We start from the raw sequence: 15,390 nt of genomic DNA on the forward strand, positions 1-15,390 counted from the left end.
TTTGAATCTTGAATAAAGACGGGAGGGGCCCTTAGACACCGCCTATGTACAGGACCCAGAATGTGGTACTACACCCCTGCTGTTTACTCGCATAAGTTCAGGTTCTGTGAAGGAATCTAATTAATTCAGTTACCGTTTCATTAAAAATATTTTCATCAACACGGACCGACGTCCATGTGGTCTTGGTTTGAGAAATGCTGCGTTAAATTATTAAAATGTATATATATTTTATCCACGTTGTAATGTTTTACATTAAAATTATTAAAATTTGGGCTTTTATTTTGAACGTTTTCTCCTTACCATCCAAATGTTGACGTCGTCCTACAGGCAGAATAGTCAATGTCCGGAGGAGGAGAGTTTACGTCGTGTGTTTAGCTGTAATTTCTCTATGACTACATTGACAATTTAATTGTATATACATATTTATTTAAAAAAGGGCAGTTAGTTGCCTCTGTTCATACCACGATGACTGAGCCAACTGGTAGATATCAGCAGGTTAGTAAATGATTTGTCGTATATTTTCAGGTAGCCAGCATTGGCTAACAACAATTAGCTAACTGTCTTTGCTAGCTCACACATGTACGTCTGTGTAGAATCACTGGGGTGTAGCTATACACCCAGCTGGTGATGATGCTTGGTTGGACCTAGGCCTTGTTTGTTGTTTTTAATGGCAGCATAACTGAAAAACGAATGTTTACAGAATAATATCCTATATTATGTAATGTACATAACTACATATAGATTATGCGTAATATCATAAACTACCTATTAGCTAGATGCAGAAAGTAAACAAATGGTACAGACATTATGTGGTTGATTTCTGCAACATATGAAACGCAATGACACTGGTAATGTCAGCTCCTCCGCTGTTTTTATGAGCAATTTACCAAGCCTTGTCAAAAACCAGGCTTACCTAAACGTTAACTTGAGTCTAGCAATGGTAGATATACAGTACGCGTTCTGGTTGCCGCACCCGCACCGGCCATAATAATACGAGACCTACCGGCCTGCCGAAATCTCGCAGTCCAGACTTTCTCAGCACATGACTCAACCTCCACAGTATTGGTCTGAGAGCCGACCGCACTATTAAACTAATATTTTTATGAAAACCAGACCATAACATAAATATGCAGTTTAGGACTTTAGAGATTGACAAAATATTGTTTTAAAAGCTCCCATGTTGACCTGGACTTGTAATATGTTTTTTATGTACGTAATTTATACCCGCTGTCATACTTCTGTTAGTCATGAAATTCCGTGTGTGAAAGTGAGTGGTTTTGATAATTTTTTCCCCCTAACCACTTTGACAACCAGTAGCCAAAAATCTGGTCAGTATTTTTTATTTGAAAATTAATTTGTCTACTTGTCAAAGTTATTCTTTAACAGTTGATAGCCTTTACTTACCTGATGGCATTATCCTAAATAAATGATTATGAACAGCTGTTTTCTTACCTTAATCCCTCTTATCAATACATATCCTATCTGCCAATTCATGCACCTGCATATCTGTATGTGGCTACATTGTTTAATAGCACCTATTATGTACGCTAAGAACATGCATATAATCACTATGGTATCACCGCTTTAAAGCCAATGTTCATAAAAAGGTCATTCTTGGTGAGTAAGTGAAAAATCATCATTTTGAAATCAACTAGCTATGAGGTCAGAATTGTGTCAGGTGAGTGCTGGAGAGGGTGCTTTCCAGACAGATTAAACATAATTGAGCGAGTTAAGCAAATACGGAGTTGAAATCGCAGATATTTGGTCCAGCGAGCACAAAGGTCAGATGAAAGTTCAGAAATGGGGTTGATCTTTCCTTACTGTATTATTTTTCTCTTAGATCCCTTTCCAAAATTCCAATCCCCTTTCCTACTTTACTGTTGTTCATCCTTTCTAGCTCCATTTCCACCTTTCCTAACTGAACTTGAATTTATTTACTTGAATTTATTTTACTCCCTTTCTGAGCTTCCTTTACCCCTCCTTTTCTGGCTCCCTTTCCTAGCAGATAGATTCAAGAAAATGAGTTAAGGACAGGAAAGAAGGAAATAGTGCTAGGAAAAGGAGAACTAAATCTTGAAAATAGGCCAGTAAGGGGAGAGATCTCACGTGACCCTTATTGGGTGCATAAAAGTGTTGCCACTGGCACGACACTTGGCTGCAAAACTCAAAAATGTGTGGGTGAAACTATTGGTGTCAGGTTTTCTGAGTACTTCAGTCAGGCTTGTTTCTGAGATGAGCCGAGGGAGGGAGGGAGCTCTGCAGTGCACGGGCATTTCTTTGGTCAGCCTTGCAGCGAGTTGTAGAAGCACGTTAAGCTGTGTACTCTGGTTGCTTGGCGACTTGACACTAGGTACGCGGGCTTGACACTAGGTATGTTACACAACACGGCAGTTCTATTAATACGTAACTGACCTACGAGCCACACAGCTGCAGTACGGGATGCCATCTGGGTCACCGAAGGAACCTGTCAGGCGTCAGTACACGACGCGTCGGATAGGTGCCGTGATAATGACTGCCAGGTCACTATAATTTTTTCGTGTACATTATTTTGTCCTTTATAAGTCACAGTGATTCACTGGCTCATATCACGCTGCCATGACGTGACCGGGTTCTCTCATCCACACCTGCTGCTGTAGCGGGAGGCAGACAAACTGTCTTGGTTCTGGCATTTCTGGTTATAGATTCTAGATACTATACAGAGTTCTTCACGGGACAGCAGGGTGCCCCTCGGATGTGGATGACAGTACTCCCACACTCCTGGAGCGCCAGGTAGATGCTGTTGAACGTCATTGGTGCTAGATCTGCCTGTTCAGAGTTTGCAGTGTCTTTTATTGGTTAATGACTGGGCGGGTCTTCCCCCTGGAAGGTGAGTCCTCTCTGACAGGGAGCAGCGGAGTACGGCACTGTGGTATGGAATGCTGCAACAACGTTGGCCAACTGCTACGACTGAGACTCTCTAGTCTGACTCTTTTGCCTCCTCTTCTCAGTTGTCGGGCACAGCTGTGACTCTGTAGTGTGACACTATTTTGCCTCCTCTTCTCAGTTGTCGGGCATGGCTGTGACTCTTTTGCCTCCTCTTCTCAGTTGCCGGGCACGGCTGTGACTCTAGTGTGACTCTTTTGCCTCCTCTTCTCAGTTGTCAGGCATGGCTGTGACTTTAGTGTGACTCTATTTTGCCTCCTCTTCTCAGTTGTTGGGCACAGCTTTGACTCTTTTGCCTCCTCATCTCAGTTGTCGGGCACAGCTATGGCTCTCTAGTGTGACTCTTCTTCTCAGTTGTTGGGCACAGCTGTGACTGAGACCGGGCAGGGACCCATCATATCTTTAGCCCCTTGCTTGTCATCAGGAGTCTCCTTCTACTGTCCCTGTTGACTTGATTTCTCTGCATGAACTGCCTAGAGTTCCTGGGTCCTCTAGACAGGTTAGTTAAGTGTCACCATGGCAAATGATCAGCCTGCAGTCTGTTTCAGAATAATGTAGGAATGTATTGGTTGTTTGAAGTGCCCAACAACTTCTGTTAACTACCAGAATGGAGAACATTGGGTGTCATTCGGCTTGCCATTTAGTCACGTGAATAGTTGGTCATGTGAAGTCTGGCCACTTCTTTTGTCTAACCCTGGACCGAAAGGCAGTGTCTTAGACCAGTGACTCACTTAACCCATGTTTGTTATAGTGTGTACCCTTGAGTATTGACCCTGTAGTGCCCCCAACAAATGTAAACGCACCAAATATTTCTTGAGTTTGACTAAGTTAAATACACAAGCAGCATGATTGGTTGAATTTGATGGAGGAAGGAAAATATTATGTACTATTTTAGGTCAACTACACTCACCTAAAGGATTATTAGGAACACTATACTAATACTGTGTTTGACCCCCTTTCGCTTCAGAACTGCCTTAATTCTAAGTGGCATTGATTCAACAAGGTGCTGAAAGCATTCTTTTGAAATGTTGGCCCATATTGATAGGATAGCATCTTGCAGTTGATGGAGATTTGTGGGATGTACATCCAGGGCACGAAGCTCCCGTTCCACCACATCCCAAAGATGCTCTATTGGGTTGAGATCTGGTGACTGTGGGGGCCATTTCAGTACAGTGAACTCATTGTCATGTTCAAGAAACCAATTTGAAATGATTCAAGCTTTGTGACATGGTGCATATCCTGCTGGAAGTAGCCATCAGAGGATGGGTACATGGTGGTCATAAAGGGATGGACATGGTCAGAAACAATGCTCAGGTAGGCCGTGGCATTCAAACGAAGCCCAATTGGCACTAAGGGGCTTAAAGTGTGCCAAGAAAACATCCCCCACACCATTACACCACCACCACCAGCCTGCAAAGTGGTAACAAGGCATGATGGATCCATGTTCTCATTCTGTTTATGCCAAATTCTGACTCTACCATCTGAATGTCTCAACAGAAATCGAGACTCATCAGACCAGGCAACATTCTTCCAGTCTTCATCTGTCCAATTTTGGTGAGCTCGTGCAAATTGTAGCCACTTTTTCCTATTTGTAGTGGAGATGAGTGGTACCCGGCGGGGTCTTCTGCTGTTGTAGCACATCCGCCTCAAGGTTGTGCGTGTTGTGGCTTCACAAATGCTTTGCTGCATACCTCAGTTGTAACGAATGGTTATTTCAGTCAAAGTTGCTCTTCTATCAGCTTGAATCAGTCGGCCCATTCTCCTCTGACCTCTAGCATCAACAAGGCATTTTCGCCCACAGGACTGCCGCATACTGGATGTTTTTCCCTTTTCTCACCATTCTTTGTAAACCCTAGAAATGGTTGTGTGTGAAAATCCCAGTAACTGAGCAGATTGTGAAATACTCAGACCAGCCCGTCTGGCACCAACAACCATGCCACGCTCAAAATTGCTTAAATCACCTTTCTTTCCCATTCTGACATTCAGTTTGGAGTTCAGGAGATTGTCTTGACCAGGACCACACCCCTAAATGCATTGAAGCAACTGCCATGTGATTGGTTGATTAGATAATTGCATTAATGAGAAATTGAACAGATGTTCCTAATATTCCTTTAGGTGAGTGTATCTTTTACTACTGCAATCTTGATTTTTCCAGATGTTATTCCACTGTCATATGCTTTATATTTTGTTAAGATAAGTTGAGAAACCTCCACTGGGAGATATTCTCTTCCTACAAAAAGTGATTGGATGAATTTGTAGCGACGGTCACTGACCATATGAAATTGCTTCCCAAGCACATTCCAATACTTTTAACTAGACATTTGAATCAGAGTTGTGCCTTCCTCCTGTGTCTTTTTCACCTCGTTTCTAGCCAAACTCTTTGCGATTTAATGTTGTTATATATCAGTATAACATATTATGAATTGTCAAATTAATGTTATCCCTTAAATGAAAGGTCAGTCCTGCTGGGAACCTTTGACCTGAGGAGCGCATTGATTGACCAGTGTGTTGCTTTTTATTCCGATGCAGCTGCCCAATGAGGAGGAGCCAGAGGCGGCTCTCCAGATTGCAGCTGATGCCCCGCCCCCTTACAGCAGTATTGGCGCAGATAATGCCGGTAAGCGCATGATTATACTTTTTTTTTTTTTTTTAAAGAAGGACCAGACTTGCTAACGGATTTCTATCAGCGATACATTTGTTATATTGTAAACGGGTGAAAAATGTCAGTGGTCACACGTCACCTACCGAGGTAATGTGGCGCCCTTCTGACAGATACTCCCCGTGGGTACTGAGGTCTTACGCTGGTAACTCACTCAATGTGTATTGGAGTGGAATGAGTGATGACATAGGACTTGTGGTTCGCTAGATCTTTCAACCTCCTCTTTAAAACCATCTCCCACTGGCACTGAAACAATTCTGCTGTCACCTTCAACATCACTTGTTCAATGGAGAGCGCCATGTTAGTTAACAGGGAAACAACATTGTCAGGGAGTTCATACTCCCTCCAGGAGAGTTTGTTGCGCTTTATGGTGCAGCTACAGTTTCCTGTTGCTAATGTGCAATTGAAAATTCTGTGTACATATTGTTAATATTATTTCATGGAAAATAATTGTCACAGCACATATAAATAGTATTTTACGTCCGAAAACAATAATTTGAAATAGATGAACAGAGTTTTTGCAAGATGGGTGTCAGCATATAAATATTTATAACATAATTACAGTACCATCAAAAGTAATAATATATATATAATTTTTTTAGCTCGAGGAAGTTGGTTCACGAAGACTCATGATATTAGTAGCTAGTTAAAGGGAAGATTCTGATTTGGCAGCATAGTAAGCATAAAGACATTTGTGGTTGTCTTTTCTATTGTTTCTGTATTGCAGTATTACCGCAACAATTATTTAAAATAAACATGTAAATGACCTAAGCCAATTTTTCTGTGCGACTGTGAGGCGGTTCTGTTGTCAGCCCGGTTATAATCCTGAGCAGGTATGAAACATTGACCCTGTGGATTGCTGAGTCGAATGAAACACTTTTCACTGAACCACTCAAAGATCCAAGTCAGTAAAAGGAGTCAAACTTTCTATCACCAGTCCATGTTCAAATCTAGCTTGTCAACTTAGAAGGCAATAACTAAAATGTATGATTATATGGTTAAAACTTGTGCAATGACCTAAACGGCGCCAAGTCATGTGTGCTGGGAAAGCAGAAGTCCAAGTAGGAAGTGGTACTTGCTAAGCTAGCAGCAAGATTCCCATGACGCTAAAAAACCCACAGTGTTCTGCCCTGAGATGTTGGGCCTTACACCATCTGAAACTAAACTAGGGCAGGTCAACCGTCGTTGTACCTGCTAACCTTAGGTTGAGCTATGGGGTAGCTGCCACTAGCCTGCCATGAAGGGATATATATACACGACCCTCAGGTGTAGCCCCGAAGTGTATTCACAACAACGTCTCGCATTCATCTCCCGTAGGTTACTTTGACTACAAGGAGGACGGGGGGTTCCCCAAGCCACCGTCATACAACGTTGCCACAACGCTCCCTTCATATGACGAGGCGGAGAGAATCAAGGCCGAGGCCCATGTCCCCTTGGTGGCTGCAGGGGTGAGTGTAAGCCTCTCTCGTGGTGTGTCTTTTGTTTTACCTCAGGAAACACGTGGCCAATATTTTGGTTCGGCGTACTTACTGTTCTGTGTTTTGGCGCACAATAATTGCCTTGCTTACAGCACAGGGGACATCTAGAGGCGTTTGATGTGCTAACTGGCTGTGCAGCGGAGGTACAGCAATGGGATGGAAGTGTGCGTCTTAGAATACCGTTAGGCGAAGATGTGATAGACATTGGTTGAGACCTCTTTGTCAGCCTGTATTCGTGCAGCATTTCCTGGTGGCACGTGACTTCCTTATTTTAAATGTACACATCTCTCTAACTAAATAACGTCTGTCCGTCTACATTGAGACATTTTGAAGTCGTGGACCAAGGAAGAGAGATGTTTTGTTTGTAGCATGAATGTCTCCTGTAGTCACTGATGTCATCTATAGTAGGGTTTCCGGTCTGCACCTTCAGATCACTTGATAACAATCGAAGCTGCCTCTGCCTCTACAGGATGAAGACTTTGTAGCCAGGGAGGACTTGGAGGATGCGGATCAGCTGCGGATAGGGAACGATGGCATTTTCATGTTGACCTTTTTTAGTAAGTCACTTGTGTCACTTGTTTCCACTGGCACTGAAACGCTGGTGTTTTACCCCAGAGTCCAGACTGTGTCCTGTTTCCATTGACACGGACCAGGCCAATCGGCCGCCAGGACGTGGCCGAGTCGCCCGGGGCTCACTTGGTGCCAAGCCCTGTACTTTAAACCTTAGGGCGGGGTTTGCGGGGTGACGCGTGAGGTGCTGTGAATAGGTGGCGTGCTAATAGCCGTGCGTATCATTTGCTTTGTCTCCGTATTGTAAACAAACTGAGCATGGCGTTGTTTTTATTTCACTACCTGGAAAAATTTCACCTTTTTATTTTGCGTAACCGGAAAGCCAAATCGTGTTGGTAGTGTTCTCCTCCCTCCCCACCCGAGCCCCTCTTTAAGTCCTTGGTACCAAATGTATAGTGGAACAGGGAAGTCTGGAGCCAGCATTAGCATACATCCCCGGTGTAGCTCTGGTACCGGGGTAAAGCACCAGCGGAAACACAGCATTATTGAAGATCCAGCGTTTCCTTATTTGGGATTGGGGTTGGTTCAATACACAATGTCATGTGATATGTTTATTTAATGTTGAAGCTTTTTGTTTGATATCAAAGGAGATTGGAAACAGCTTGTCTTACTGCACTTTAATGCACGTGTCTGTTCAAAGCCCCCTCACTTTCACTTTGGTTCCTCTGTTCAGTGGCGTTCCTCTTCAACTGGATCGGTTTCTTCCTGTCCTTCTGCCTGACCACCTCTGCAGCTGGTCGTTATGGGGCCATCTCCGGCTTTGGCCTGTCACTCATCAAGTGGATCCTCATTGTCCGTGTGAGACGTCGCCGCCATTTGTTCAGATGTTGTTTATGCAGTTATTACACGATTATTATTCAAATGATACGATAACCTTTCCGTGATATAGCACAGGAATGTAGTTACTAGGAAGTGGCAGCGTTCTCATGGCAGAATACTTAAGTTTATCCATTCAGTTATTAGATGTGTATTTATCTTTATTTGTACACAATGCCACTTCCAAGCTTTACCCCATTGCTGGGGACCTGATGACAGAGCACTTCAGTTTGGTGTTGATTTCAGTTGTACAGAGACCAAGATCCTCCATGCTTACGATGACAGGTTCAGTGATCTGTTTGTGTGATTCCCCCCCACCCCCAGTTCTCCACATACTTCCCTGGGTACTTTGATGGACAGTACTGGCTTTGGTGGGTGTTCCTGGTGCTGGGTAAGTACAATCTGGTCTTTTACTTAGCATTTGTTTAAATGTATCTGTGAAATGGACTGTTTGATTAAGCCAGTTCAGTACAGCCCCTTAAAACATAGTGGAAGGAGAAGAAAAGTCTAACCTTCTGTTAAAAAATGTTTGGCCCCAAATCTACTTTATCCTTTGTCCCGCAGGATTCCTGCTCTTCTTCCGAGGATTCATCAACTACGCCAAGATCCGCAAGATGGCCGACTCGTTTTCTACTCTCCCGCGTACTAGAGTCCTTTTCATCTACTGAAAGTGGAAATCTGACCTCCCATAAACAGAGAGGTTTGCTCTGGCTTCTGAACTCCATCACAGAAGATGGAGGATTGTTTTGCTGGCGATGTATTGGACTATACACTTTCTATGTCTCTTGATGTAAACTAGTGGATGCTAACAATTCCGTAACTATTCAATCATCAGTGGTTCATGTCAAGTGCAGTTTGCAATCCAGTTGGTGGTGTGTATATATAATGCCTTATAATTATGTTTGTTGTAGTGGCATGTGCTGTGTCCCTGTTCATCAATAGGGGGCAGGGTTGTCTGTCTTTTCCTTTTCCTCTTTCAAAGAGTTGGGGCATAGAGACAGTCTCGGCAGGACGCTGGCCCTGGGGCTCTACCCACAGCGTTCTGTCTGTGGACAGGCGTGCTGAATGAAATGTATAAAAAGCTCTCTCGTTTTTTTTTGTTTTGTTGATGTATATGATGACGAGATTAAGGTCAGTCTTTTTTCAGATGTTACCCTCAGTGTGGAGAACTGAATGATTTTTGTATTCCGAGTTGTTATGACTTTGGAGGTCCTAGTCAGTACAGTGGGGGGAGAAAGGCACTGCTTTGTATTTATTAAAATTGTTTTGGTTGGGAAGTGGGTGGGGGTGGGTGCCTTGAAGAAATGTTTTTCTGTACAGGACATAATACTCCATGAGTTTACTGTAGGTGCACAGCTTGAACGTTGGCCTAATTTTGCATCGTTGGCCCGGATCGCTCCCATTTATAGCTCGCAGTAGCTAATCCAGGAGATCAGCTAGCATAGCTGTGCACAAATACAACTTGTTCAGCATACATATTCAGTCATTAAATTCCCTATGAACTCTCAAACCTTTTAAATAATGTGTGCTTTTGTTTCCTCTTTTCAGAGCATTTGTGTTTTCTGGATTTCATTGATGAATAAATCACTTTGTCAAAATGCAGTGCAATGACAATGTTGTAGTTTAATTGACCAAGTAGTTGTTTTGTTTACCTTTGAATTATGTTCTGGCTGTGAATCCCTCTGGTAAAGAAATGCTTACATTGGTATCTGTTCTCTTTATGTTGGGGTAACATGCTGTACTACACCCCATAAGATCCAGTCATTGATAAACCAGCCCAGGTTTTTTTTCTACGTGCATGCCTATATGCAAGAGGTTATGCTGTAAATCTTCATTGTCAGTATTATCTAAAATGTGTATTTTGTCAACTTGTATCCTTAGTCACAATGCACCTTGCAGTCCTGTGCTATGCCAAAGATGGACAAAGACAAGGAGGGCAATGCTGAAGTTAATATAGAATCTGTAATTTAAACGTAATTGGGCACTGGTCCTATAGAAACGGTACTACTCAGATTCCTAGACCGTTATGGCTACAAGGATTTGTCGTCAGTATTCGGCTTACGGTTTTGACAATGTTTTAGGCTACATACTGTATGTTCTTGTTTACTCGTATTAAAACAAGCTCTTACTTGATTCCTGATAGGGACTGTTGAACTGAACTCAACTGTAAATGCGTGTATATTTGTATATAGACTGCTCATTATCTGGTAGCTCTATGCTCAACACCCATTAGTCTAAGATGTATGTGAAGTTGTATAAAATCTATGTTCTGTCTCAAAACGGTGTTTTCCGCCATCCCCGTTTCACCAAATATCTAGAGTGTGTGTAAATACCAACTAGGCATACATAGCGTGTAAGAGGGATGTCTGTTCTTATGACCGACTGCAGCAATTAAGGATTTGTTTTCAATGACATTTTATTTTATGGACATTCATTTAGATTTCAGGGGATTTGTTGAGCAGAATCTAACCCCATTTTATACTTCTCTTACGTCTCTTTACGGCTCATTTTGTGTACTGTCTCAAAGGTGCTAAGCAGCCATCATGTCCTTGCCCTGTCTTGTGTGGCTTTCTTAGGGAAGGATTTAGCACTTGCTATTGATACTCACCCAACATCAGCCTCATGTGAATTGCAGGTGGTCCGGTCACTTTCTTTTAAAACAATAGATTTCCGGGGGGTGGGTACTGGATGTGACTGGCCGGTGGCGGGAGGTGGGGTTGTACTGATGAGATCAGGGTGAAAGTGGGAGGAGAGGATACTGGATGTGACAGGCTGGGTGGTTAGAGGTGGGGCTGTACTGATTTGGTCAGGGTGACAGTGGGAGGAGAGAATATTGAATGTGACAGGCTGGGTGGTTAGAGGTGGGGTTGTACTGATGAGGTCAGGGTGACAGTGGGAGGAGAGAATACTGGATGTGGCAGGAGGTGGGGCTGTACTGATGAGGTCAGGGTGACAGTGGGAGGAGAGAATACTGGATGTGACAGGCTGGGTGGTTAGAGGTGGGGCTGTACTGATGAGGTCAGGGTGACAGTGGGAGGAGAGAATACTGGATGTGACAGGCTGGGTGGTTAGAGGTGGGGTTGTGCTTATGAGGTCAGGGTGACGGTGGGAGGAGAGAATACTGGATGTGACAGGCTGGGTGGTTAGAGGTGGGGTTGTACTGATGAGGTCAGGGTGACCGTGGGAGGAGAGAATACTGGATGTGACAGGCTGGGTGGCAGGAGGTGGGGTTGTACTGATAAGGTCAGCGTGACAGTGGGAGGAGAGAATACTGGATGTGACAGGCTGGGTGGTTAGAGGTGGGGTTGTACTGATGAGGTCAGGGTGACAGTGGGAGGAGAGAATACTGGATGTGACAGGCTGGGTGGTTAGAGGTGGGGTTGTACTGATGAGGTCAGGGTGACCGTGGGAGGAGAGAATACTGGATGTGACAGGCTGGGTGGCAGGAGGTGGGGTTGTACTGATAAGGTCAGCGTGACAGTGGGAGGAGAGAATACTGGATGTGACAGGCTGGGTGGTTAGAGGTGGGGTTGTACTGATGAGGTCAGGGTGACAGTGGGAGGAGAGAATACTGGATGTGACAGGCTGGGTGGCAGGAGGTGGGGTTGTACTGATAAGGTCAGGGTGACAGTGGGAGGAGAGAATACTGGATGTGACAGGCTGGGTGGCGGGAGGTGGGGTTGTACTGATAAGGTCAGGGTGACAGTGGGAGGAGAGGATACTGGATGTGACAGGCTGGGTGGCGGGAGGTGGGGTTGTACTGATAAGGTCAGGGTGACAGTGGGAGGAGAGGATACTGGATGTGACAGGCTGGGTGGCGGGAGGTGGGGTTGTACTGATAAGGTCAGGGTGACAGTGGGAGGAGAGGATACTGGATGTGACAGGCTGGGTGGCGGGAGCAGAGGGCTGCTTGCGGAGCAGTGGCAGATGAGTGGCGGTGACTCATCACTGGGCTGCCGTTGCCACGGGGCTGATAGCAGGTAGTCCAGCCCAGAGCCACTTGAACCCCCCACCACCACCACCACGTTCACTAGGCACAGCCCTCGCTTTCATCTTCATCCCCATCCGCTCCTCATCCTCACCAATCTGACTCCCTCCAGGGAAGCCTCGCCTACCGAAACAAGCATCACTTCGAAGCAAGTGTACATTATCATATTTAATCATGTTTTTTTTTTTGGATTGTCTTTGATGAACTTGGAACGAGACACTTGAATGTCGCTCGTGAATGAAGTGCTTCGGAGCGTCGCGTCCCTCGTCTTCCCGCGTGTCAGTATGCATCTCACTGGTGAGGATGACGTTGGGGCGTTTGTGAATGGAACCTGCTCTGTGGTGGTGTTGTGGTGTGTGTGTGAGAGAGCTGGATTTGTGTACGCGCCGAGCGAAGCCTGGAAGAGGGGGCGGGGGTCTGCATGGCTGGGGAGACGTCACACTACGTTTCCGCAGTGCATCAAGGGAGCTGGCCTGCCTCTGACTCATACCGTCAGGAGAGGAGGGGAGGGGAGGAGGAGCAGGGAGAGAGAACGAGGGGGGAGGGGGTCTGCTCTTTTTGCCTATCCTTCCCCAGCTTCCCTCGCTTGGTCGCTCTAGCAGTGATGTAATCCAGGTGACCTATTCGTCACGGCTCTCCCCCGCTTCCTCTCTTCCCCCCCCCCCCCCCCCCCCGCTTCCTCTCTCTCTCTCTCCCCCGTCCTTCCTCTCTCTCTCCCAGCTGACTGACTGAATGCATGAATGGACCTCTCTCCTTTCGCTGGGGGAGGGATGGGGCAAGCAGTAGAGCTGCACACATTCACAAATAAAAACCAAGACAAGCTAGAGCTCCCAGAGCAGCTGGGCTGAATAGCTGTAGCTGTATGCCTGTCTCACGCACTGCCAGCTATGCAGGCCTTTTTGACAGTATTTGTGAATTAGTGTTGTCTTTATTCATTCAGAGACCACTGCAAACCTTCCTTTTTGACTTTTTTGGAAAGGACTGAAAAAGGTGCAGTGGTCTCTTAATATTTTCCGGAGCGGTATGTATTCATGTGACATTGTGTTTATGTGGATACCTGTCACTGTGTCGTTTTTCTCTCCGGGAACATTGTCTGAAAAGACATAGGTCAAGGTGACAACTCTCACACTGTGTACGGGACACAACATTCATTCACAACGCCAGTTTAGCACGTAGCATTTTGTTCAATGAATACTCTTACGTTGATGTGCTTGGGCTCTCTCCCTGCATAACCAGCTGTACTTTTTAAGCCGTGCGTTTGGCATTAAGTGCGTGTTCTCGTGCACGCGCGCATGTGTGTGTGTGCTCATTGTCAGTCAGCAGACCCTGGCCGTCTCCGTCTTGACAAGGTATGAGTCAGTGTTGCAGTGCTCCGTGGGAGGGGCTAGAAGCCCGGCCAAACACACACACACACACACGAACACGCACACACTGCATGCTGTCACATCCGGTCCTCCACCCCACAGCGGGGCCTATAATTAGCTGCCTGCGTAGCTTATTGCTTCGCGATGATCTAACCGAATGGATTGGGATGCTGCCCCGTAGAGATCTGGAAGCAGAAAGAGATGGAGGGTGGTGGGGTGGACGTAGTGTGTGTGTGTGTGTGTGTGTGTGTGTGCGTGCGTGCATGTGTGTGGGAGTGAGTGATGGGGGAGGGGATGTAGGTGGGAGTCTCTTAAGAGCAAGCTCAGCTGGATTTTGAGCAAAGACCGTCCTCTTATTTGTGCTTGGGTTGTCTTGTGTCTGTGGTCTCTGGCGTTCTCCACAATGTTGTTATGACGTTCATAAGTACTAACACTGGTGGCCGATGTTGCATTTGGATAAAACAGGATGTGCTGGCTGCTTCCCCACAGTACAGAACCCCTGGTACATATATACACGTTTGACAAGATAGTCCTGGTCATGACTCATCCATTCACTCTCATCCAATCACTCTGTCATCCCAGTGCAGCCGTGGACAGTCCTTCCACACTGCCTGCCTGGGTGCCTGTTTCACTACAGCCTGGCTACCTGTCTCTCTACTACCTGGCAGCCTGTCTCTCTACAGCCTGGCTGCCTGTTCCTCTACTGCCTGGCTGCCTGTCTTTATAGCCTAGCTGCCTGTCTCTCTACTGCCTGGCTGCCTGTTCCTCTACTGCCTGGCTGCCTGTCTCTACAGCCTGGCTGCCTGTCTCTACAGCCTGGCTGCCTGTCTCTCAACTGCCTGGCTGCCTGTTCCTCTACTGCCAGGCTGCCTTTCTCTCTACTGCCTGGCTACCTCTCTCTCTGCTCTCTGTCTCTGCCCTCTATGCTCATTGGCTGCCTCACTACCTACTCACCTGGGGTACCATGTAGCTCACGTGGTAAGAGCGTGGCGCCTTCAGGGTTGTGGGTTCAATTCCCATGAGGGGCCAGTATGAGAAATTATGAAAATGTTAAGTTACTCTGAAAAGTAGCATCGGCTAAAATACTTGTAAATTTAATGTAATGTTGGCATGCCTTCCTCTCTACTGGCTATCTGCCTTACTGCCTGCATGTCTGGTTGCCTGTCTTCCTGCTGCATGCCTGTCTGGCTGGCTGACTGCCCAGCTCTCAGGGTCCTCTGCCTCTCACAGCATCCTGTGTTTAGCTCAGGCTGAGAGGCACGTTGGGGAACGCGTGAGGAGGAGAGGAACGTTGGGGAACGCGGGAGGAGGAGAGGAACGTTTTGGGAACGCGGGAGGAGGAGAGGAACGTTAGGGAACGCGGGAGGAGGAGAGGAACGTTGGGGAACGTGGGAGGAGGAGAGGAACGTTGGGGAACGCGGGAGGAGGAGAGGAACGTTGGGGAATGCGGGAGGAGGAGAGGAACGTTGGGGAACGCGGGAGGAGGAGAGGAACGTTGGGGAACCCAGGGTGGAGGAGAGGAACGTTGGGGAACCCAGGGAGGAGGAGAGGAACATTGGGGAACGCGGGAGGAAGAGAGGAACGTTGGGGAAC

General features: G+C 46.1%; 1 protein-coding gene across 2 annotated transcripts; it reads left to right on the plus strand.

The window, feature by feature from the left end:
* The first annotated feature begins 312 nt into the window (after window positions 1–312).
* On the plus strand, window positions 313–10,587 carry LOC105011242 (NEDD4 family-interacting protein 1-like). Of its 2 annotated transcripts, none has more exons than XM_010871114.4 (7): window positions 313–495; window positions 5,452–5,539; window positions 6,899–7,029; window positions 7,529–7,616; window positions 8,303–8,427; window positions 8,770–8,836; window positions 9,010–10,587. In XM_010871114.4, exons 1-7 carry the CDS (start codon window positions 466–468, stop codon window positions 9,111–9,113), a joined length of 633 nt encoding a protein of 210 aa, XP_010869416.1. In that variant the 5' UTR covers window positions 313–465; the 3' UTR covers window positions 9,114–10,587. The 2 variants fall into 2 exon arrangements, with proteins under 2 accessions (XP_010869416.1, XP_010869418.1); XM_010871116.4 differs by having other exon boundaries at window positions 8,303–8,421.
* The last annotated feature ends 4,803 nt before the right edge of the window (window positions 10,588–15,390 follow it).

The sequence above is a fragment of the Esox lucius genome, chromosome 7, assembly GCF_011004845.1.
Source record: "Esox lucius isolate fEsoLuc1 chromosome 7, fEsoLuc1.pri, whole genome shotgun sequence".
NCBI classification, from domain to species: domain Eukaryota; kingdom Metazoa; phylum Chordata; class Actinopteri; order Esociformes; family Esocidae; genus Esox; species Esox lucius.

Excerpts from the sequence above, each read along its gene's own strand:
- LOC105011242 (XM_010871114.4), top strand. The coding sequence starts at position 466 with ATGACTGAGCCAACTGGTAGATATCAGCAG. Across the intron at positions 5,540-6,898 it reads TATTGGCGCAGATAATGCCG|GTTACTTTGACTACAAGGAG; the intron begins GTAAGCGCATGA and ends CATCTCCCGTAG. Across the intron at positions 8,428-8,769 it reads AGTGGATCCTCATTGTCCGT|TTCTCCACATACTTCCCTGG; the intron begins GTGAGACGTCGC and ends CCCCACCCCCAG.